The sequence below is a fragment of the Rutidosis leptorrhynchoides genome, chromosome 5 (genome assembly GCF_046630445.1).
Source record: "Rutidosis leptorrhynchoides isolate AG116_Rl617_1_P2 chromosome 5, CSIRO_AGI_Rlap_v1, whole genome shotgun sequence".
NCBI classification, from domain to species: Eukaryota; Viridiplantae; Streptophyta; class Magnoliopsida; order Asterales; family Asteraceae; genus Rutidosis; species Rutidosis leptorrhynchoides.
In genome coordinates this window covers 415,012,008-415,035,976 of record NC_092337.1, presented here as the reverse complement: position 1 = coordinate 415,035,976, position 23,969 = coordinate 415,012,008, and the positions used below count along the sequence as shown (strand labels likewise).

The 23,969-nt window shown below is 34.7% G+C and overlaps 1 protein-coding gene and 1 pseudogene across 1 annotated transcript; one reads left to right on the top strand and one right to left on the bottom strand.

Moving 5' to 3' along the window:
• Positions 1 to 938: 938 nt before the first annotated feature.
• Positions 939 to 2,171, bottom strand: LOC139848214 (protein SLOW GREEN 1, chloroplastic-like). The gene has a single exon (XM_071837944.1). It carries the CDS (start codon positions 2,105 to 2,107, stop codon positions 1,082 to 1,084), a length of 1,026 nt encoding a protein of 341 aa, XP_071694045.1. The 5' UTR covers positions 2,108 to 2,171; the 3' UTR covers positions 939 to 1,081.
• Positions 2,172 to 4,440: 2,269 nt separating this feature from the next.
• Positions 4,441 to 23,969, top strand: part of LOC139849956 (uncharacterized) — a 70,572-nt pseudogene continuing 51,043 nt past the window's right edge.

Here is a 23,969-nt window from a genome sequence, read left to right as displayed (position 1 = left end):
AGCCATCACCATTGAGCCTATTGGTTTTCTGTGGTTTTCGTTAGTGGAAGTTAATGGAAAGTCTGAAGAAGGAAAAACTGTTGCTAACTGAACAGATAAAATGAAAAAACAAAACAATATAACTAACGCTATTAATAAAAGTTGCCCCTTAACAATTTCGATAACGCTGTCCTTTAAAGTTATATTTTTCTATGTTAAATGGGTCAAACGGATCGGCCAAAGCAAAAGTTCTGCTGTGTACAATCTTCTAAGAGTACTCTTATCCAATGGACACCCGTCAAACAACCACATTTTGCCACATCAGCACCACCTCAAAACTTTCTTTCTATCACTAACCCATTACTTTTATACATGTATTTTTTTACTTTCAGGCTAATAAATTAGTCCCATTCAAGGTTGTAAACCCGCTATCGGGATTTAACTGGCAGGGACTTTATAGAGATTAATCGGTCAAATCCGAAATAATTGAATGTTGATCAATTTTGACCGACTGAATATGATTTTAACTACAATAATCTGATTAAATCCAGCTTTTAACCGTTAACAAGTGTTGACTTTCGTTCATCAACATTGACCGACTTTAACAAGATTGATCGGCCAACTTCTAAAAAGGAGATTAATCTCACATTTAGAACCATAGACTCATTACATTAAAACAAAACACAATATATTTTACAGAAGTTCAAAATAATTGGACAAAAAACTTCACCAAATATACCCGACCCAACCATTTTACCACTTCTAAAAACTCTAATCGCATAAGTTGCTTGGATAGCATAACATCAATAGAGTACAAGTGACCCAAAACTAAAGATTCATTTCTTGGATCTATAACAATTTAAACATTATTAGATTCATAACAAGTTCTTGATACAATCAAAATGAACCAAAAAGTGATAATTCAAGATTATGCTCCTACAAGCAATACTACTGAGGGCACCATTAAGTTACCCCAAAATCATTTATATAAGTTTATTCTGCAGTAAATCATAGCATTAAACAGCACAAATTCACTGAATCTCTATATCTAAGAAAGGCTCAATCATAACAAGAAACATACCGCCTTTTATCTTTCAAACTCTTAATTTTGTTCATCACTCCCAAAAAGCTTCATTCTTGACAATGGTGATCTAATATACCCTTCCACATCAAACTTCTTTGGCGAAAGCTGACGATACTTTTCAAACTGAACTTTCGCTTCATCGTTCTTATCGGTCAAGCTAAAAATCATTCCTTTACAAAAGTACGGTCGAAAATCATTCGGGTCTTCACTTAGTAACTCATCATAACTCTTTAAAGCCTCATCAACATTCTTTTGTAAAAATTGAACTTGTGCAATTATCAATTTTATATCCCTTGCTTCTTTTTCCTTATTTTCATTCACTGCAATGTCTAAAGCCTTTTCTAATCTTTTAATTACCAATTCACCCTCACCACAACTATCCATTAACAATGCATTTTCAAATAATGCTTCGAATGAAAGCGGGTTCTTTTCGAGTATTTCTTCTAATGCTACTCGAGCCTGTTCGGTTTCGCCCATTTCGTTTAATAATCTTGCCATTAAGAATTTAAATTCAACGTTTTCGGGCTGAGCGGATGTGAGTTTTTTCAAAAGTTTCAAACTTTCTTCATCTTCACCTGCTTCTAGTTTCTGTTCAAGTAATGTTTTCATAGCAGTAATTGCTTCTGGATTGGATTCTAAGAAATTTGGCAATATGGGTTCTTCATGGGTGTCTGTTTGGGTAATGGGTTTGGAATCTGATGGCAAAAAGTTTGGTAATTGGGATTCTTCAAGGGTTTGGGTTTCTGTTTGGGCAATGGGTTCAGCTATAGCGGGGTACTTTTGTAATTTCGAGAAGACGGCGGCGGCTGTGGCGGCGGCTGTGGCGGCGAATATGATGGTCCGGGCGGTGTGTTTTAGGGTTTGGGTGATGGGGTTGTTTTGGGGTTTAGTTGCGGCGATGATTTTGATGGTGGGTTGATTGTAGGGTTTTGAAAAGGGGTAAGATGGAATTGAATTGATTAGGTTTAAAGATTGTGAATTTAGAAATGGGGTTTTTTGGTGATGGAATGATGGTGTTGATGAGATTGAGAGAGCTGATTCCATTGTTGCAGGTGTGAGAATTTTGGTGTTTTGATAGGGTTTTGGGTGTGAAACGAGAAACAAGAAAGGGTAGTTGAGTGAAGAATTGAAGATATAAAGGCCTGCCTGACTGTTTTGACTTGTTTAAATTTCAGAATGCATAATATCAGTAAATCAGTAAATTTGTTAAATAGTAAAGTGAAAATATTACTCCGTATTACCTTTTAGAAAGCATGTCATTCACTTCAAATGGTAAACACGACGTTTAACTTGCCAAACTAATCAAGTTTATAACAAATGAAGGTTAATTCTAAGTCCCATCATAGCTAAAACAGCAAACTAACCGAATATCTTTATGTTTCAACTAAAAATCATAATAGAAAATATTAATTAGTCATAACTTTAAGTTTATAAAAGACTCGAATTTCTTTTTTGTATCTGATGTGGGATGAGTTGTTACATGCGAACTCAATAATTAGCTGATGACAACCCTCTAATACTTGTGTCAATAAACTACAAGTTAGTGTCACTATAGAGATATTCAGAATATGTTTGGGGATATCGACACGTTGGGTGCTTTTTCGTGTCGTAGTATCGATAGCGGTTTTGTTCTCTTTGTTCTTTAGGTTGTTAGCTTGATTTTGTTTGGTTATATTTGTCTCTTTTGTTCACGTTTCATTTCGTCTGCATTTTGTATACATGTGTTTAGTTTTTTTTTTTTTTTATCTTTTGACTAGAGTTTTCTTTGGTTCTAAGACCGATTCTAACAACGCGTTAGATGACTCCGTTAGATGAGTTAGACACCAAGTGACGAAAAGTAACGAAGTTCACGGGGCGTCAATCATAGGCGTCAGTTGAACTTGTGACGCAAAAACAAAAATCGTCAGTTGTACTTCCACCCAATCAGTGATTTTCCAGATTTAATTAATTTATATTTGTTATTATTAATTTATTTTTTTCCACCGAATTTTTAATGAGATTTTACTACACCACCCTACCTAATATTTGACACAAAAAACTGACACAATGATTTTAGGATTAGTAAATTATTCGATTCTGTTTTTACCCCAATATTGGCCTCTAATTTTTTTTTTTTTTTTTTTAACAGCGATTTTTTGGCATCAGTAGATCATTTATTTCAACGACCCTCATCATTTGCACGTAACACACACGTTCGGGCGGAAACCCGAACCCGATCGACGGTACCCGGGAACACATCCATTCGGGCAGTGGTTCCGGGTAGAGGTCCGTGAATGAATCCGGTAAAACCTCCCTGTAGGGTCAATATATACCACCATTATTGGTGTTCAATTGGTTTAAAGAAAATCATGTCATCCCTAAGGATCGAACTCATGACCTCTCCCTATCCCATGACATAAAGTACATGGGGAGAACCGTTGGACTATGCCCGCAAGTTCTAATTTGGGCCTCTAATGTATTGTTAGAATTAAAGAATGAGCCTAGTTTAGCTTTGAAAGATATTCAAATGGGGATTATCACCAAAAAGCCCATTTTTCGACCTTTCTTGCGTGAGAGCCCAAAAAATTAAAAAATTGTCAATTTGCCCTCGCAAGGAGCAAGGTGCCTTGCTCCCTTGCGCCTTGCGTCCTTGCGACCTTGCTTCCACCTGGGAGCAAGGAGCAAGGAGCAAGGTGCCTCTTGCTCCCTTGCTTCCACCTGAGAGCAAGGTGCATCTTGCTCCCTTGCTTTCACCTGGGAGCAAGGACGCAAGGTGCCTCTTGCTCCCTTGCTTCCACCTGGGAGCAAGGACGCAAGGTGCATTTTGCTCCTTTGCTTTCACCTGGGAGCAAGAGGCACCTTGCGTCCTTGCTCCCAGGTGGAAGCAAGGGAGCAAGAGGCACCTTGCGTCCTTGCTCCCAGGTGGAAGTAAGGGAGCAAGATGCACCTTGCGTCCTTGCTTCCACCTGGGAGCAAGGAGCAAGGTGCCTTGCTCCCATGTGAAACCAAGGTCGCAAGGACGCAAGGCGCAAGGGAGCAAGGCACCTTGCTCCTTGCGAGGGCAAATTGGCATTTTTTTTTTTTTTGGGCTCTCACGCAAGAAATGTCAAAAAAATGGACTTTTTGGTGATAATCCCTATTCAAATGGGCTGAAACTAGACCCGAGTTTAGTCACACTAGTGAGGCATACTGTATTCTTGTTCACATTTTATTTTTACATAGGTTCTATAGTGATGTTTATTGCGTTTTAAGATGGTTGCTTAAATCGAGAATCTTTTTGCCAGGTTGTGATGTGTTTGACTTAATGTGGTCAACTAGGAATACTTGTCGTTACGGGTGGGGTGTGTTCGACATGTTGTTTAACGTGTTAGTAGATTTAGGTAGATTCGAGGAAGCAAATGTGTTTAAGGTGCTCCCGAAAGCCCGTTCTTGTAATTTGCTTTTGGGTAGATTGACTAAAACGGGTAAAGGGCATTTATCGAAAAAGTTTTTTAAGGAAATGATTTGGGCAGGTATATAAAGTCAAAAATTTTATGCAAGGCTTCGGATTTTTGGGAGTTAATGGAAATAAAAAATATTAAACCTGATTTGTTGTTGTATGGTAATCTAATCTTGAAACTTTGTAATGAAAAAAAGTTTGAAGATGCTAAGCTCTTGGTTAAGGAAATGAAGAAAAATGGAACGAATGCTAATTTTGTTATATAGTATATATACACAACGATGATGGATGCGTATTTAAAATCGGGATTAAAAACCGAAGCTCTTAATTTGCTTCAGGAGATGAATGACCTAAGCATGATGTCATCGGTTGTGACATACAGTGTGTTAATCGATGCCCTGTGCAAGCTTGGATACGTTGACTAACGTCTAAACCATTTTTATAAGATGGTTGAAGTTGGATTGGAACCAAATATCGTTGTTTATACTGCGTTGATTGACGGGCTTTGTAAAAATGATAGATTAGGGTTAGCTGTTAAATTTTTCGATGAAATGGTGGGAAAAGGTTTTATACCGGATGTAACAATGTACACGTGTTTGATTGACGGTAATTTAAAAAATGGGAATGTTGAAAGCGCACTTGATTTACGGAATAGGTTGTTAGAAAGTGGTTAAAGTTTGATCTTTATGCGTATACTTGTTTAATTTGCGGGCTTTGTAGATGTGGTCGAATGGTTATGAATGGCATTTGTCGAGATAATACCATCTATGAGTGTCTTGTGAAGAAGTATTACGAGATTGGTGATACAAGTGATGTAGTGACCCGAACTTTTCCATGTTTATATATATTAATTGAGATTGATATTTACATGACTAAATATTTCCAACGTGTTAAGCAATCAAACTTGTTAAGACTTGATTAAATGAAATAAGTTTCATATAGACAATTGATCACCCAAGTTGACCGGCGATTCACGAACGTTACAAAATTGTAAAAACTACATGTTGTGGTATATATAGACATATATATATGGTTGACATGAGATTATGATGAGTAAGTATCTCACTAAGTATATTAACAATGTATGATATACATAAGAAATGAGATTACTAAGTTAAGAAACTCGAAATGATATATATAACGATTATCGTTATGATAACGTCTACCAAATATATATGTATCATATTAAGATATTGATACACTATATTTAACATGATAAAATGATATTTAAATATATCATTAAGTGTGTTAACAATGAACTACATATGTAAAAACAAGACTACTAACTCAAGAATTACGAAACGAGACTTATATGTAACGATTATCGTTGTAACGATATTTTAATGTATATATCATATTAAGAGATATTCATACATCATAATGAAATGTCCCGTTCTTATTGATTAAAAACGTTCCATATTAATTGATTTCGTTGCGAGGTTTTGACCTCTATATGAGACGTTTTTCAAAGACTGCATTCCTTTTTAAAACAAACCATAACCTTTATTTCATAAATAAAGGTTTAAAAAGCTTTACGTAGATTATCAAATAATGATAATCTAAAATATCCTGTTTACACACGACCATTACATAATGGTTTACAATACAAATATGTTACATCGAAATCAGTTTCTTGAATGCAGTTTTTACACAATATCATACAAACATGGACTCCAAATCTTGTCCTTATTTTAGTATGCAACAGCGGAAGCTCTTAATATTCACCTGAGAATAAACATGCTTTAAACGTCAACAAAAATGTTGGTGAGTTATAGGTTTAACCTATATATATCAAATCGTAACAATAGACCACAAGATTTCATATTTCAATACACATCCCATACATAGAGATAAAAATCATTCATATGGTGAACACCTGGTAACCGACAATAACAAGATGCATATATAAGAATATCCCCATCATTCCGGGACACCCTTCGGATATGATATAAATTTCGAAGTACTAAAGCATCCGGTACTTTGGATGGGGTTTGTTAGGCCCAATAGATCTATCTTTAGGATTCGCGTCAATTAGGGTGTCTGTTCCCTAATTCTTAGATTACCAGACTTAATAAAAAGGGGCATATTCGATTTCGATAATTCAACCATAGAATGTAGTTTCACGTACTTGTGTCTATTTTGTAAATCATTTATAAAACCTGCATGTATTCTCATCCCAAAAATATTAGATTTTAAAAGTGGGACTATAACTCACTTCACAGATTTTTACTTCGTCGGGAAGTAAGACTTGGCCACTGGTTGATTCATGAACCTATAACAATATATACATATATATCAAAGTATGTTCAAAATATATTTACAACACTTTTAATATATTTTGATGTTTTAAGTTTATTAAGTCAGCTGTCCTCGTTAGTAACCTACAACTAGTTGTCCACAGTTAGATGTACAGAAATAAATCGATAAATATTATCTTGAATCAATCCACGACCCAGTGTATATGTATCTCAGTATTGATCACAACTCAAACTATATATATTTTGGAATCAACCTCAACCCTGTATAGCTAACTCCAACATTCACATATAGAGTGTCTATGGTTGTTCCGAAATATATATAGATGTGTCGACATGATAGGTCGAAACATTATATACGTGTCTATGGTATCTCAAGATTACATAATATACAATACAAGTTGATTAAGTTATGGTTGGAATAGATTTGTTACCAATTTTCACGTAGCTAAAATGAGAAAAATTATCCAATCTTGTTTTACCCATAACTTCTTCATTTTAAATCCGTTTTGAGTGAATCAAATTGCTATGGTTTCATATTGAACTCTATTTTATGAATCTAAACAGAAAAAGTATAGGTTTATAGTCGGAAAAATAAGTTACAAGTCGTTTTTGTAAAGGTAGTCATTTCAGTCGAAAGAACGACGTCTAGATGACCATTTTAGAAAACATACTTCCACTTTGAGTTTAACCATAATTTTTGGATATAGTTTCATGTTCATAATAAAAATCATTTTCTCAGAATAACAACTTTTAAATCAAAGTTTATCATAGTTTTTAATTAACTAACCCAAAACAGCCCGTGGTGTTACTACGACGGCGTAAATCCGGTTTTACGGTGTTTTTCGTGTTTCCAGGTTTTAAATCATTAAGTTAGCATATCATATAGATATAGAACATGTGTTTAGTTGATTTTAAAAGTCAAGTTAGAAGGATTAACTTTTGTTTGCGAACAAGTTTAGAATTAACTAAACTATGTTCTAGTGATTACAAGTTTAAACCTTCGAATAAGATAGCTTTATATGTATGAATCGAATGATGTTATGAACATCATTACTACCTTAATTTCCTTGGATAAACCTACTGGAAAAGAGAAAAATGGATCTAGCTTCAATGGATCCTTGGATGGCTCGAAGTTCTTGAAGCAGAATCATGACACGAAAACAAGTTCAAGTAAGATCATCACTTGAAATAAGATTGTTATAGTTATAGAAATTGAACCAAAGTTTGAATATGATTATTACCTTGTATTAGAATGATAACCTACTGTAAGAAACAAAGATTTCTTGAGGTTGGATGATCACCTTACAAGATTGGAAGTGAGCTAGCAAACTTGAAAGTATTCTTGATTTTATGAAACTAGAACTTTTGGAATTTATGAAGAACACTTAGAACTTGAAGATAGAACTTGAGAGAGATCAATTAGATGAAGAAAATTGAAGAATGAAAGTGTTTGTAGGTGTTTTTGGTCGTTGGTGTATGGATTAGATATAAAGGATATGTAATTTTGTTTTCATGTAAATAAGTCATGAATGATTACTCATATTTTTGTAATTTTATGAGATATTTCATGCTAGTTGCCAAATGATGGTTCCCACATGTGTTAGGTGACTCACATGGGCTGCTAAGAGCTGATCATTGGAGTGTATATACCAATAGTACATACATCTAAAAGCTGTGTATTGTACGAGTACGAATACGGGTGCATACGAGTAGAATTGTTGATGAAACTGAACGAGGATGTAATTGTAAGCATTTTTGTTAAGTAGAAGTATTTTGATAAGTGTATTGAAGTCTTTCAAAAGTGTATAAATACATATTAAAACACTACATATATATACATTTTAACTGAGTCGTTAAGTCATCGTTAGTCGTTACATGTAAGTGTTGTTTTGAAACCTTTAGGTTAACGATCTTGTTAGATGTTGTTAACCCAATGTTTATAATATCAAAAGAGATTTTAAATTATTATATTATCATGATATTATGATGTACGAATATCTCCTAATATGATATATATACATTAAATGTCGTTACAACGATAAACGTTACATATATGTCTCGTTTCAAAATCATTAAGTTAGTAGTCTTGTTTTTACATATGTAGTTCATTGTTAATATAATTAATGATATGTTTATTTATCATAATATCATGTTAACTATATATATAACCATATATATGTCATCATATAGTTTTTTTACAAGTTTTAACGTTCGTGAATCACCGGTCAACTTGGGTGGTCAATTGTCTATATGAAACCTATTTCAATTAATCAAGTCTTAACAAGTTTGATTGCTTAACATGTTGGAAACATTTAATCATGTAAATATCAATCTCAATTAATATATATAAACATGGAAAAGTTCGGGTCACTACAGTACCTACCCGTTAAATAAATTTCGTCCCGAAATTTTAAGCTGTTGAAGGTGTTGACGAATCTTCTGGAAATAGATGTGGGTATTTCTTCTTCATCTGATCTTCATGCTCCCAGGTGAACTCGGGTCCTCTACGAGCATTCCATCGAACCTTAACAATTGGTATCTTGTTTTGCTTAAGTCTTTTAACCTCACGATCCATTATTTCGACGGGTTCTTCGATGAATTGAAGTTTTTCGTTGATTTGGATTTCATCTAACGGAATAGTGAGATCTTCTTTAGCAAAACATTTCTTTAAATTCGAGACGTGGAAAGTGTTATGTACAGCCGCGAGTTGTTGAGGTAACTCTAGTCGGTAAGCTACTGGTCCGACACGATCAATAATCTTGAATGGTCCAATATACCTTGGATTTAATTTCCCTCGTTTACCAAATCGAACAACGCCTTTCCAAGGTGCAACTTTAAGCATGACCATCTCTCCAATTTCAAATTCTATATCTTTTCTTTTAATGTCAGCGTAGCTCTTTTGTCGACTTTGGGCGGTTTTCAACCGTTGTTGAATTTGGATGATCTTCTCGGTAGTTTCTTGTATAATCTCCGGACCCGTAATCTGTCTATCCCCCACTTCACTCCAACAAATCGGAGACCTGCACTTTCTACCATAAAGTGCTTCAAACGGCGCCATCTCAATGCTTGAATGGTAGCTGTTGTTGTAGGAAAATTCTGCTAACGGTAGATGTCGATCCCAACTGTTTCCGAAATCAATAACACATGCTCGTAGCATGTCTTCAAGCGTTTGTATCGTCCTTTCGCTCTGCCCATCAGTTTGTGGATGATAGGCAGTACTCATGTCTAGACGAGTTCCTAATGCTTGCTGTAATGTCTGCCAGAATCTTGAAATAAATCTGCCATCCCTATCAGAGATAATAGAGATTGGTATTCCATGTCTGGAGACGACTTCCTTCAAATACAGTCGTGCTAACTTCTCCATCTTGTCATCTTCTCTTATTGGTAGGAAGTGTGCTGATTTGGTGAGACGATCAACTATTACCCAAATAGTATCAAAACCACTTGCAGTCCTTGGCAATTTAGTGATGAAATCCATGGTAATGTTTTCCCATTTCCATTCCGGGATTTCGGGTTGTTGAAGTAGACCTGATGGTTTCTGATGCTCAGCTTTGACCTTAGAACACGTCAAACATTCTCCTACGTATTTAGCAACATCGGCTTTCATACCCGGCCACCAAAAATGTTTCTTGAGATCCTTGTACATCTTCCCCGTTCCAGGATGTATTGAGTATCTGGTTTTATGAGCTTCTCTAAGTACCATTTCTCTCATATCTCCAAATTTTGGTACCCAAATCCTTTCAGCCCTATACCGGGTTCCGTCTTCCCGAATATTAAGATGCTTCTCCGATCCTTTGGGTATTTCATCCTTTAAATTTCCCTCTTTTAAAACTCCTTGTTGCGCCTCCTTTATTTGAGTAGTAATGTTATTATGAATCATTATATTCATAGATTTTACTCGAATGGGTTCTCTGTCCTTCCTGCTCAAGGCATCGGCTACCACATTTGCCTTCCCCGGGTGGTAACGAATCTCAAAGTCGTAATCATTCAATAATTCAATCCACCTACGCTGCCTCATATTCAGTTGTTTCTGATTAAATATGTGTTGAAGACTTTTGTGGTCGGTATATATAATACTTTTGACCCCATATAAGTAGTGCCTCCAAGTCTTTAATGCAAAAACAACCGCGCCTAATTCCAAATCATGCGTCGTATAATTTTGTTCGTGAATCTTCAATTGTCTAGACGCATAAGCAATCACCTTCGTTCGTTGCATTAATACACAACCGAGACCTTGCTTTGATGCATCACAATAAATCACAAAATCATCATTCCCTTCAGGCAATGACAATATAGGTGCCGTAGTTAGCTTTTTCTTCAATAACTGAAACGCTTTCTCTTGTTCATCATTCCATTCAAATTTCTTCCCTTTATGCGTTAATGCAGTCAAGGGTTTTGCTATTCTGGAAAAGTCTTGGATGAACCTTCTGTAGTAACCAGCTAGTCCTAAAAACTGGCGTATGTGTTTCGGAGTTTTCGGGGTTTCCCACTTTTCAACAGTTTCTATCTTTGCCGGATCCACCTTAATACCTTCTTTGTTCACTATGTGACCGAGGAATTGAACTTCTTCCAACCAAAATGCACACTTTGAAAACTTAGCGTACAATTCTTCCTTCCTCAATACTTCTAACACCTTTCTCAAATGTTCACCGTGTTCTTGGTCATTCTTTGAGTAAATAATTATGTCATCAATGAAAACAATGACAAACTTGTCAAGGTATGGTCCACACACTCGGTTCATAAGGTCCATGAACACAGCTGGTGCATTAGTTAAACCAAACGGCATGACCATAAACTCGTAATGACCGTAACGTGTTCTGAAAGCAGTCTTTGGAATATCATCTTCTTTCACCCGCATTTGATGATACCCGGAACGTAAGTCAATCTTTGAATAAACAGACGAGCCTTGTAGTTGATCAAATAAGTCGTCGATTCTCGGTAGTGGGTAGCGGTTCTTGATGGTAAGTTTGTTCAACTCTCGGTAGTCGATACACAACCTGAATGTACCATCTTTCTTCTTGACAAACAAAACAGGAGCTCCCCACGGTGATGTGCTTGGTCGAATGAAACCACGCTCTAAAAGTTCTTGTAATTGGCTTTGCAGTTCTTTCATCTCGCTGGGTGCGAGTCTGTAAGGAGCACGAGCTATTGGTGCAGCTCCTGGTACAAGATCTATTTGAAATTCAACAGATCGATGTGGGGGTAATCCCGGTAATTCTTTCGGAAATACATCGGGAAATTCTTTTGCAATGGGAACATCATTGATGCTCTTTTCTTCAGTTTGTACTTTCTCGACGTGTGCTAGAACAGCATAGCAACCTTTTCTTATTAGTTTTTGTGCCTTCAAATTACTAATAAGATGTAGCTTCGTGTTGCCCTTTTCTCCGTACACCATTAAGGGTTTTCCTTTTTCTCGTATAATGCGAATTGCATTTTTGTAACAAACAATCTCTGCTTTCACTTCTTTCAACCAGTCCATACCGATTATCACATCAAAACTCCCTAACTCTACTGGTATCAAATCAATCTTAAATGTTTCGCTAACCAGTTTAATTTCTCGATTCCGACATATATTATCTGCTGAAATTAATTTACAATTTGCTAATTCAAGTAAAAATTTACTATCCAAAGGCGTCAATGGACAACTTAATTTAGCACAAAAATCTCTACTCATATAGCTTCTATCCGCACCCGAATCAAATAAAACGTAAGCAGATTTATTGTCAATAAGAAACGTACCCGTAACAAGCTCCGGGTCTTCCTGTGCCTCTACCGCATTAATATTGAAAACTCTTCCACGGCCTTGTCCATTCGTGTTCTCCTGGTTCGGGCAATTTCTAATAATGTGGCCTGGTTTTCCACATTTATAACAAACTACATTGGCATAACTTGCTCCGACACTACTTGCTCCGCCATTACTCGTTCCGACACCATTTGTTCCTTTCGTTCTATTAACCCCTGGTCCGTAGACCTCACACTTCGCCGCGCTATGACCATTTCTTTTACACTTGTTGCAAAATTTGGTGCAGAACCCCGAGTGATTCTTTTCACACCTTTGGCATAGCTGCTTCTGATTGTTGTTGTTGTTGCGATTATTATTGTTGTTGGGATGATTGTTGTAGTTGCTGTTGTTGTTGTTGTTGTTGTTGTTGTTGGGCCGTTTGTTGTAGTTGCGATTGATGTTGCGATTGTTGGGATAATTGTTGCGATTATTGTTGTAATTGCTGTTGTTGTTGTATTGGTGATTCTTATCACCGTTTTCCTCCCACTTTCTTTTGACTTGCTTCACATTGGCCTCTTCAGCAGTCTGTTCTTTAATTCTTTCTTCAATCTGGTTCACTAGTTTGTGAGCCATTCTACATGCCTGTTGTATGGAGGCGGGCTCGTGTGAACTTATATCTTCTTGGATTCTTTTCGGTAATCCTTTCACAAACGCGTCGATCTTCTCTTCCTCATCTTCGAATGCTCCCGGACACAATAGGCACAATTCTGTGAATCGTCTTTCGTACGTGGTAATATCAAATCCTTGGGTTCGTAACCCTCTAAGTTCTGTCTTGAGCTTATTGACCTCGGTTCTGGGACGGTACTTCTCGTTCATCAAGTGCTTGAATGCTGACCACGGTAGTGCGTACGCATCGTCTTGTCCCACTTGCTCTAGATAGGTATTCCACCATGTTAACGCAGAACCTGTGAAGGTATGCGTAGCGTACTTCACTTTGTCCTCTTCAGTACACTTACTTATGGCAAACACCGATTCAACCTTCTCGGTCCACCGTTTCAATCCGATCGGTCCTTCGGTTCCATCAAATTCCAAAGGTTTGCAGGCAGTGAATTCTTTGTAGGTGCATCCTACACGATTTCCTGTACTGCCAGATCCAAGGTTATTATTGGTATGTAGCGCAGCCTGTACTGCGGCTATGTTTGAAGCTAGAAAAGTACGGAATTCCTCTTCATTCATATTCACGGTGTGTCGAGTAGTCGGTGCCATTTCCTTCAAAATAGTTAAATGGAACAAGTTAATCATACAGAATATTAAGAGTAGTTAATAGTATTTCGTAGCATAATATGAACTCATTTATAAAAGCTTTTTCTTCATATTAGCGTTTTATAAGTTTAAATTCGGGTAGTACCTACCCGTTAAGTTCATACTTAGTAGCTAATATACAATTCAACTACTACAATTCTATATGAAAAACTGATTATAATAATATTTCGCGTTCAAACTTTTATACAATATTTTACAAACTTACAATACCGCTTATTTTACATAAAGCATGAAATATAGCACACAATAACTTTGATACAAGATAGTTGTGAAGACAATTCTAGCTAGTACACAAGTCGTTCAGCAAAGGCAATAAAGACACGTAATTCATACGTCCAGAAACAAGTCATGCATTCTGGTTTTACTAAGACTACTTCCCATCCTTGGTCTTGTGCAACATAACCGTTATGGCCGTTGATAATACAGCGTGTTGTAACGTCATCAAAGGGACGAGGGTTACGTAATGTCCAACAGTCCCGTAATAATCTAAAAACCTCATTTCTTACCCCAATTACCGACTCCGTCACTTGTGGAAACGTTTTGTTTAATAGTTGTAGCCCGATGTTCTTGTTCTCACTTTGGTGAGAAGCGAACATTACTAATCCGTAAGCATAACATGCTTCTTTATGTTGCATGTTAGCCGCTTTTTCTAAATCACGAAGTCCAATATTCGGATATATTGAGTCAAAATAATTTCTTAACCCGTTGCGTAAAATAGCATTTGGGTTCCCCGCAATATATGCGTCAAAGTAAACACATCGTAACTTATGGGTTTCCCAATGTGATATCCCCCATCTTTCAAACGAAAGTCTCTTATAAACCAAGACATTCTTGGAACGTTCTTCGAATGTCTTACAAACTGATCTCGCCTTAAATAGTTGTGCCGAGGAATTCTGGCCGACTCTAGACAAGATTTCATCAATCATGTCTCCGGGTAGGTCTCTTAAAATATTGGGTTGTCTATCCATTTTGTGTTTTTAAACTGTAAAATAGACAAGAGTTAGATTCATAAAAAAAATACTTATTAATACAAGCAATTTTTACATATATCATAAAGCATACGAACACTATATTACATATATTACACCACACGAATACAACTATCTTATTCCGACTCGCTCGTTTCTTCTTCTTCGGTTTTGGTTCGTTTTGCCAAGTTTCTAGGGATATATGATGTTCCCCTAATACGAGCCGTCGTTGTCCACATTGGTTTAGAAAAACCTGGTGGTTTAGAGGTTCCCGGGTCATTGTTACAACTTAAGGACTTCGGGCGTTGACGATACCTATAAAGTTCATCGGGGTTGGAATTAGATTTCTCTATTTTTATGCCCTTTCCCTTATTATTTTCTTTTGCCTTTTTAAATTCAGTTGGGGTAATTTCTATAACATCATCGGAATTCTCGTCGGAATCCGATTCATCGGAGAATTTGTAATCCTCCCAATATTTTGCTTCCTTGGCGGAAACACCATTGACCATAATTAACCTTGGTCGGTTGGTTGAGGATTTTCTTTTACTTAACCGTTTTATTATTTCCCCCACCGGTTCTATTTCTTCATCCGGTTCCGATTCTTCTTCCGGTTCCGATTCTTCTTCCGGTTCCGACTCTTCTTCCGGTTCCTCTTCGGGAACTTGTGAATCAGTCCACGAATCATTCCAATTTACATTTGACTCTTCATTATTATTAGGTGAGTCAATGGGACTTGTTCTTGAGGTAGACATCTATCACATAATATCAAACACGTTAAGAGATTAATATATCACATAATATTCATATGTTAAAAATATATAGTTTCCAACAAAAATGTTAAGCAATCATTTTTAAAGAAAACACGGTCGAAGTCCTGACTCACTAATGCATCCTAAAAAACTCGATAAGACACACTAATGCAAATTTTCTGGTTCTCTAAGACCAACGCTCGGATACCAACTGAAATGTCCCGTTCTTATTGATTAAAAACGTTCCATATTAATTGATTTCGTTGCGAGGTTTTGACCTCTATATGAGACGTTTTTCAAAGACTGCATTCCTTTTTAAAACAAACCATAACCTTTATTTCATAAATAAAGGTTTAAAAAGCTTTACGTAGATTATCAAATAATGATAATCTAAAATATCCTGTTTACACACGACCATTACATAATGGTTTACAATACAAATATGTTACATCGAAATCAGTTTCTTGAATGCAGTTTTTACACAATATCATACAAACATGGACTCCAAATCTTGTCCTTATTTTAGTATGCAACAGCGGAAGCTCTTAATATTCACCTGAGAATAAACATGCTTTAAACGTCAACAAAAATGTTGGTGAGTTATAGGTTTAACCTATATATATCAAATCGTAACAATAGACCACAAGATTTCATATTTCAATACACATCCCATACATAGAGATAAAAATCATTCATATGGTGAACACCTGGTAACCGACAATAACAAGATGCATATATAAGAATATCCCCATCATTCCGGGACACCCTTCGGATATGATATAAATTTCGAAGTACTAAAGCATCCGGTACTTTGGATGGGGTTTGTTAGGCCCAATAGATCTATCTTTAGGATTCGCGTCAATTAGGGTGTCTGTTCCCTAATTCTTAGATTACCAGACTTAATAAAAAGGGGCATATTCGATTTCGATAATTCAACCATAGAATGTAGTTTCACGTACTTGTGTCTATTTTGTAAATCATTTATAAAACCTGCATGTATTCTCATCCCAAAAATATTAGATTTTAAAAGTGGGACTATAACTCACTTCACAGATTTTTACTTCGTCGGGAAGTAAGACTTGGCCACTGGTTGATTCATGAACCTATAACAATATATACATATATATCAAAGTATGTTCAAAATATATTTACAACACTTTTAATATATTTTGATGTTTTAAGTTTATTAAGTCAGCTGTCCTCGTTAGTAACCTACAACTAGTTGTCCACAGTTAGATGTACAGAAATAAATCGATAAATATTATCTTGAATCAATCCACGACCCAGTGTATACGTATCTCAGTATTGATCACAACTCAAACTATATATATTTTGGAATCAACCTCAACCCTGTATAGCTAACTCCAACATTCACATATAGAGTGTCTATGGTTGTTCCGAAATATATATAGATGTGTCGACATGATAGGTCGAAACATTGTATACGTGTCTATGGTATCTCAAGATTACATAATATACAATACAAGTTGATTAAGTTATGGTTGGAATAGATTTGTTACCAATTTTCACGTAGCTAAAATGAGAAAAATTATCCAATCTTGTTTTACCCATAACTTCTTCATTTTAAATCCGTTTTGAGTGAATCAAATTGCTATGGTTTCATATTGAACTCTATTTTATGAATCTAAACAGAAAAAGTATAGGTTTATAGTCGGAAAAATAAGTTACAAGTCGTTTTTGTAAAGGTAGTCATTTCAGTCGAAAGAACGACGTCTAGATGACCATTTTAGAAAACATACTTCCACTTTGAGTTTAACCATAATTTTTGGATATAGTTTCATGTTCATAATAAAAATCATTTTCTCAGAATAACAACTTTTAAATCAAAGTTTATCATAGTTTTTAATTAACTAACCCAAAACAGCCCGTGGTGTTACTACGACGGCGTAAATCCGGTTTTACGGTGTTTTTCGTGTTTCCAGGTTTTAAATCATTAAGTTAGCATATCATATAGATATAGAACATGTGTTTAGTTGATTTTAAAAGTCAAGTTAGAAGGATTAACTTTTGTTTGCGAACAAGTTTAGAATTAACTAAACTATGTTCTAGTGATTACAAGTTTAAACCTTCGAATAAGATAGCTTTATATGTATGAATCGAATGATGTTATGAACATCATTACTACCTTAATTTCCTTGGATAAACCTACTGGAAAAGAGAAAAATGGATCTAGCTTCAATGGATCCTTGGATGGCTCGAAGTTCTTGAAGCAGAATCATGACACGAAAACAAGTTCAAGTAAGATCATCACTTGAAATAAGATTGTTATAGTTATAGAAATTGAACCAAAGTTTGAATATGATTATTACCTTGTATTAGAATGATAACCTACTGTAAGAAACAAAGATTTCTTGAGGTTGGATGATCACCTTACAAGATTGGAAGTGAGCTAGCAAACTTGAAAGTATTCTTGATTTTATGAAACTAGAACTTTTGGAATTTATGAAGAACACTTAGAACTTGAAGATAGAACTTGAGAGGGATCAATTAGATGAAGAAAATTGAAGAATGAAAGTGTTTGTAGGTGTTTTTGGTCGTTGGTGTATGGATTAGATATAAAGGATATGTAATTTTGTTTTCATGTAAATAAGTCATGAATGATTACTCATATTTTTGTAATTTTATGAGATATTTCATGCTAGTTGCCAAATGATGGTTCCCACATGTGTTAGGTGACTCACATGGGCTGCTAAGAGCTGATCATTGGAGTGTATATACCAATAGTACATACATCTAAAAGCTGTGTATTGTACAAGTACGAATACGGGTGCATACGAGTAGAATTGTTGATGAAACTGAACGAGGATGTAATTGTAAGCATTTTTGTTAAGTAGAAGTATTTTGATAAGTGTATTGAAGTCTTTCAAAAGTGTATAAATACATATTAAAACACTACATATATATACATTTTAACTGAGTCGTTAAGTCATCGTTAGTCGTTACATGTAAGTGTTGTTTTGAAACCTTTAGGTTAACGATCTTGTTAGATGTTGTTAACCCAATGTTTATAATATCAAAAGAGATTTTAAATTATTATATTATCATGATATTATGATGTACGAATATCTCCTAATATGATATATATACATTAAATGTCGTTACAACGATAAACGTTACATATATGTCTCGTTTCAAAATCATTAAGTTAGTAGTCTTGTTTTTACATATGTAGTTCATTGTTAATATAATTAATGATATGTTTATTTATCATAATATCATGTTAACTATATATATAACCATATATATGTCATCATATAGTTTTTTTACAAGTTTTAACGTTCGTGAATCACCGGTCAACTTGGGTGGTCAATTGTCTATATGAAACCTATTTCAATTAATCAAGTCTTAACAAGTTTGATTGCTTAACATGTTGGAAACATTTAATCATGTAAATATCAATCTCAATTAATATATATAAACATGGAAAAGTTCGGGTCACTACACATAATATCATGATAATATAATAATTTAACATCTCATTTGATATAATAAACATTGGGTTAACAACATTAATTGAGATTGTTAACTTAAAGGTTTCAAAACAACACTTACATGTAACGACTAACGAAGACTTAACGACACCATTAGAATGTATATACATGTTGTGTTTTGATATGTATTCTTACACTTTTGAAAGACTTCAAGACACATATCAAAGTACTTCTACTTAACAAAAATGCTTACAATTACATCCTCGTTCAGTTTCATCAACAATTCTACTCGTATGCACCCGTATTCGTACTCGTACAATACACAGCTTTTAGATGTATGTACTATTGGTATATACACTCCAATGATCAGCTCTTAGCAGCTCATGTGAGTCACCTAACACATGTGGGAACCATCATTTGGCAACTAGCATGAAATATCTCATAAAATTACAAAAATATTAGTAATCATTCATGACTTATTTACATGAAAACAAAATTACATATCCTTTATATCTAATCCATATACCAACGACCAAAAACACCTACAAAAACTTTCATTCTTCAATTTTCTTCATCTAATTGATCTCTCTCAAGTTCCATCTTCAAGTTCTAAGTGTTTTTCATAAATTCCATAAGTATAGTTTCATAAAAATCAAGAATACTTCCAAGTTTGCAAGTCTACTTCCAAGATTTATAATCCATTCCAAGTAATCATCTAAGATCAAGGAACCTTTGTTATTTATAATAGGTTATCTTTCTAATTCAAGGTGATATTCATATTCAAACTTTGATTCAATTTCTACAACTATAACAATCTTATTTCGAGTGAAAATCTTACTTGAACTGTTTTCGTGTCATGATTCTGCTTCAAGAACTTTCAAGCCATCCAAGGATCCTTTGAAGCTAGATCCATTTTTCTCATTTCCAGTAGTTTTATCCAGAAAACTTGAGGTAGTAATGATGTTCATAACATCATTCGATTCATACATATAAAGCTATCTTATTCGAAGGTTTAAACTTGTAATCACTAGAACATAGTTTAGTTAATTCTAAACTTGTTCGCAAACAAAAGTTAATTTGTGATGACCCGAAAAATTTCGACTTATTTAAACCAATTCTCTATACGATTTTTTTATTTTGACACGTTAAACAAAGTCTGTTAGATTGAGTCTCAAAATTTTAGAACTGTTTCATATATACAATTACCTTTGACTACTCTCGACGATTCATGAACAATTATATGTATGTATGTATATATATATATATATATATATATATATATATATATATATATATATATATATATATATATATATATATATATATATGTACAAGTAAAAACGACTTTCCTACAGTAAAACACTATTGCTACAGTAAAAATGACTTTGCTACAGTAAAATACTATTTGCTACAGTAAAACACTATTTGCTACAGTGAAACCGTACTTTGATACAGTGCTACAGTGAAAAACACTATTTGCTACAGTAAAACACTATTTGCTACAGTAAAACACTATTTGCTACAGTAGCACTATTTGATGTCGACGAACTAGCAAACAAAAATGGATAAGGCGGCCATGCGATCGCATGGCAAAAACACTGAAAACTCATGCGATCGCATGGGGTACTGTAGCAGGCCAGAATCCTATAAAAGCTCGAGCTGGTTTCCAGTTTCTTTTAAAATCATTCCTCCGTATTATTTATTATATTATTATTATTATTATTATTATTATTATTATTATTATTATTATTATTATTATTATTATTATTATTGTTATTATTATTATTATTAAGATTAATATTATTATTAATCTTATTATTATTAGTAGTATTAATATTATACATAAAATACTACGACGAGGTCTTGAGCGTATCACTTTCAAAATGGTTTTTCGAGCGGGATAGAACTAAGGAAATTATGGGTTATTGCCAAGGAGGTTATGGGTAATGTTCGGGGGTATATTTAACCTAGTGTTTATCATCTCCGTTACGTCTACGTACTTTTCTGAAATATTGAATCACAATATTGATACGTAAGCATTTATATTTTATCTTTTATAAATTAATAGTGTATACATGTCTAGTGCTCAAGTATATATATTTATACATGCTTGTATACTAAATTTCGTCGTTAAACAGTTTATAATAGATCATGAATTAAATACATATATTACTGGTAAAAGGTATATGATATACATGTTTTTGAAAAGCTGGCGAAAAATCAATAACTTTTCATTTAGATATCGAATAGCTTTGATGAACGGATTAAAAGATATGATCAACTGAATTATAATTAACGTTAATTGGAATTGCTTTTGAATATGCAATTAATATTTAAACAACTTGTCTGTAATATTGATAAATTGGATTTTTGAATATTACCAACCGAGTAAATGAATCCTTATATAAGGCACGTCTCGTTTTGTTAAACTATGGTCAAAATTGACTTTTTGAAACAATTTTGGATAACTTTTGTATGTCAATCTCGAGCATTAGGATTGTGATAAACTATGACCTGACCTAGCATGATAGACATTTATTGACCAACATATGTTCTCTAGGTTGAGATCTACGGTTATTTGGTAATCCGAGTTTCGGTCACATTTTGGTGAACGACTTTATATGCTGATAAGGTGAGTTTCATATGCTCCCTTTTTAATTGCTTTTGCAATCTATATTTTTGGGCTGAGAATACATGCACTTTATTTTAAACGCAATGGATACAAGTACATACTAAATTCTACACCGAGTTTGAACCGAAAATCCCTTAGCTTTGGTAACTAGTAACTGCCGGTTATAAGAACTGGTGGGCACGAGTAGTTATATATGGATCCATAGGGCTTGACATCCCCGTCTGTTCCAGGTATAGAAACCATAGCCTGAACTATAAAACAGACGTATACTATTTGAGTTTAGTACACGTTGGTTTGCGTGTATTGTACATGTTGGTTGCATGTATGTTAAAACAGGGGTACTTATTATAACGTTAAAGTTTAGCTACCAGGGTGCTCAATCTTGTAGAATATTTTGATAAACGTTTCTGGATGAAACAACTGAAATCTTGTGATCCACCTTTATGTACAGATTATGCAAAACATTAAAACTATGAACTCACCAACCTTTGTGTTGACACTTGTTAGCATGTTTATTCTCAGGTTTCCTAGAAGTCTTCCGCTGATTGCTTATATGTTATACAAGCTATGTGCATGGAGTCTTACATGGCATATTTTTTTAAGGAAACGTTGCATTCACCAAATCATCACCATGTATCTTATTTTGACTGCATTGTCAACGGAAGTACTATTGTAAACTATTATTTACGGTGATTGTCTATATGTAGAAATCATCAGATGTCAAAAACCTTTGATTTAAATATTCATTTATGGTGTGCCTTTTCAAAAGAATGCAATGTTTACAAAACGTATCATATAGAGGTCAAATACCTCGCAATGAAATCGATGAATGACGTGTTCATTCATATGGATTTGGAGCGATCGTCACAGTTGGTATCAGAGCATTGGTCCTAGCGAACCAGGTCTTGCATGAGTGTGTCTAACTGATAGTTGTTAGGATGCATTAATAAGTCTAGACTTCGACCGTGTCTGCATGTCAAAAGTTTTGCTTATCATTTCTTGTCTGAAATTACCTGCTTATCATTCCTAGTCTAGACACGTTTTACTGCATTGATTGCATGAATAGTGTATAGACAAAATTCATATCCTAGCGTATCTGTTACTGTAAACTTTTTCTGACATCTTCCGAAAATTTCTCCGTGATTTATGGAATTTGGTATTATATATACATATGTAAATTATGTATTGAAGAATACCAAACTAAATTCTATAATCTAATTCATATCAAAAATCATCTCCCTAATTATACAAGTTGGATCCCGTATCTAGTTCAAATTCCTTAAACTCTGACAGCTATTCCGATATGGATATTCACCTGAATTCCGAAGACAGTGTAATCGGAATGGATCAACCAATTAGCCATCATCTATTCTGGATGAATTGGGGATGGGTTCGTAGCCTACTTAATTATTGGAGACAAGAAGAAGGCGATCTCTTTCATCCACCACATTGCCCTCTTGGCGTAGAACCTGAGGCACTTACCGGCGAACCTGTTCGTAGTACCATTTTCTCTCTCATCTCCATAATACCTCGTCATGATCATATACTCTCTCAAATTCTGGATCTTATTCATCCGCTCGTCCGAACTGCCAATCATCCCGGTGTAATAGAAGAAGTGAACGAGCTTCGCGCTCGGGTAATGGCTTTGGAGAATATGGTGCAAAGGTTACAAGCACCAGCAGCATTACCGACATCAACAGTACCACCGACAACAACACCAACAGTACCATTACCACCACCAACAACATCCGCATTGCAAACCTCAACTTCAAAATCTGTTCCATGAGCATCAACGTCATACGCACCGTAGTTACCAAGAAATACCAGCAACAATAACCGATGAAGTATTAACTCATTTCCCCGAAGAAATTTTATGTATATTTAATATATATGAATTTTGAAATTAAAATAAATCTTTTCGTACTATGCTATTACATATGAATCTTAACTGGTAGGTACTACTCGGTTAGTTCATATTACTAATATGCAATGATGTACATCCTTCCTTAACAACTTAACCATTGTTAACTACAATCTCTGTTTCAACCCAATGAATTCCATTTCATAATAAACCAAGTGTATTAATCAATTACATAATTGATTTTACATTTTCAATTTCGATATACTCGAAACTTTCCAGAAAACATCATCTGTGCCTTGAAAGGTTCACAAAAATTCCACGAGCACCAACATCCTTCACCGAGGAATATCAATAAGAATAAATAATGAAGTGTTGATTTCATTAGTGAAAAACTCCGCAAAGATTATGTAATCTTTAATGTTTTAGTGATTAATCATTTCTAAGTCAAGCCGAAAATCAAATGAGCTTAATATGATATTAACTCATTAAATCCGTATTACATCTGAAGAAATATACATACATA

What these genes read in the sequence shown, in the direction of transcription:
- LOC139848214 (XM_071837944.1), bottom strand. Translation starts at nt 2,107, where the DNA reads ATGGAATCAGCTCTCTCAATCTCATCAACACCATCATTCCATCACCAA.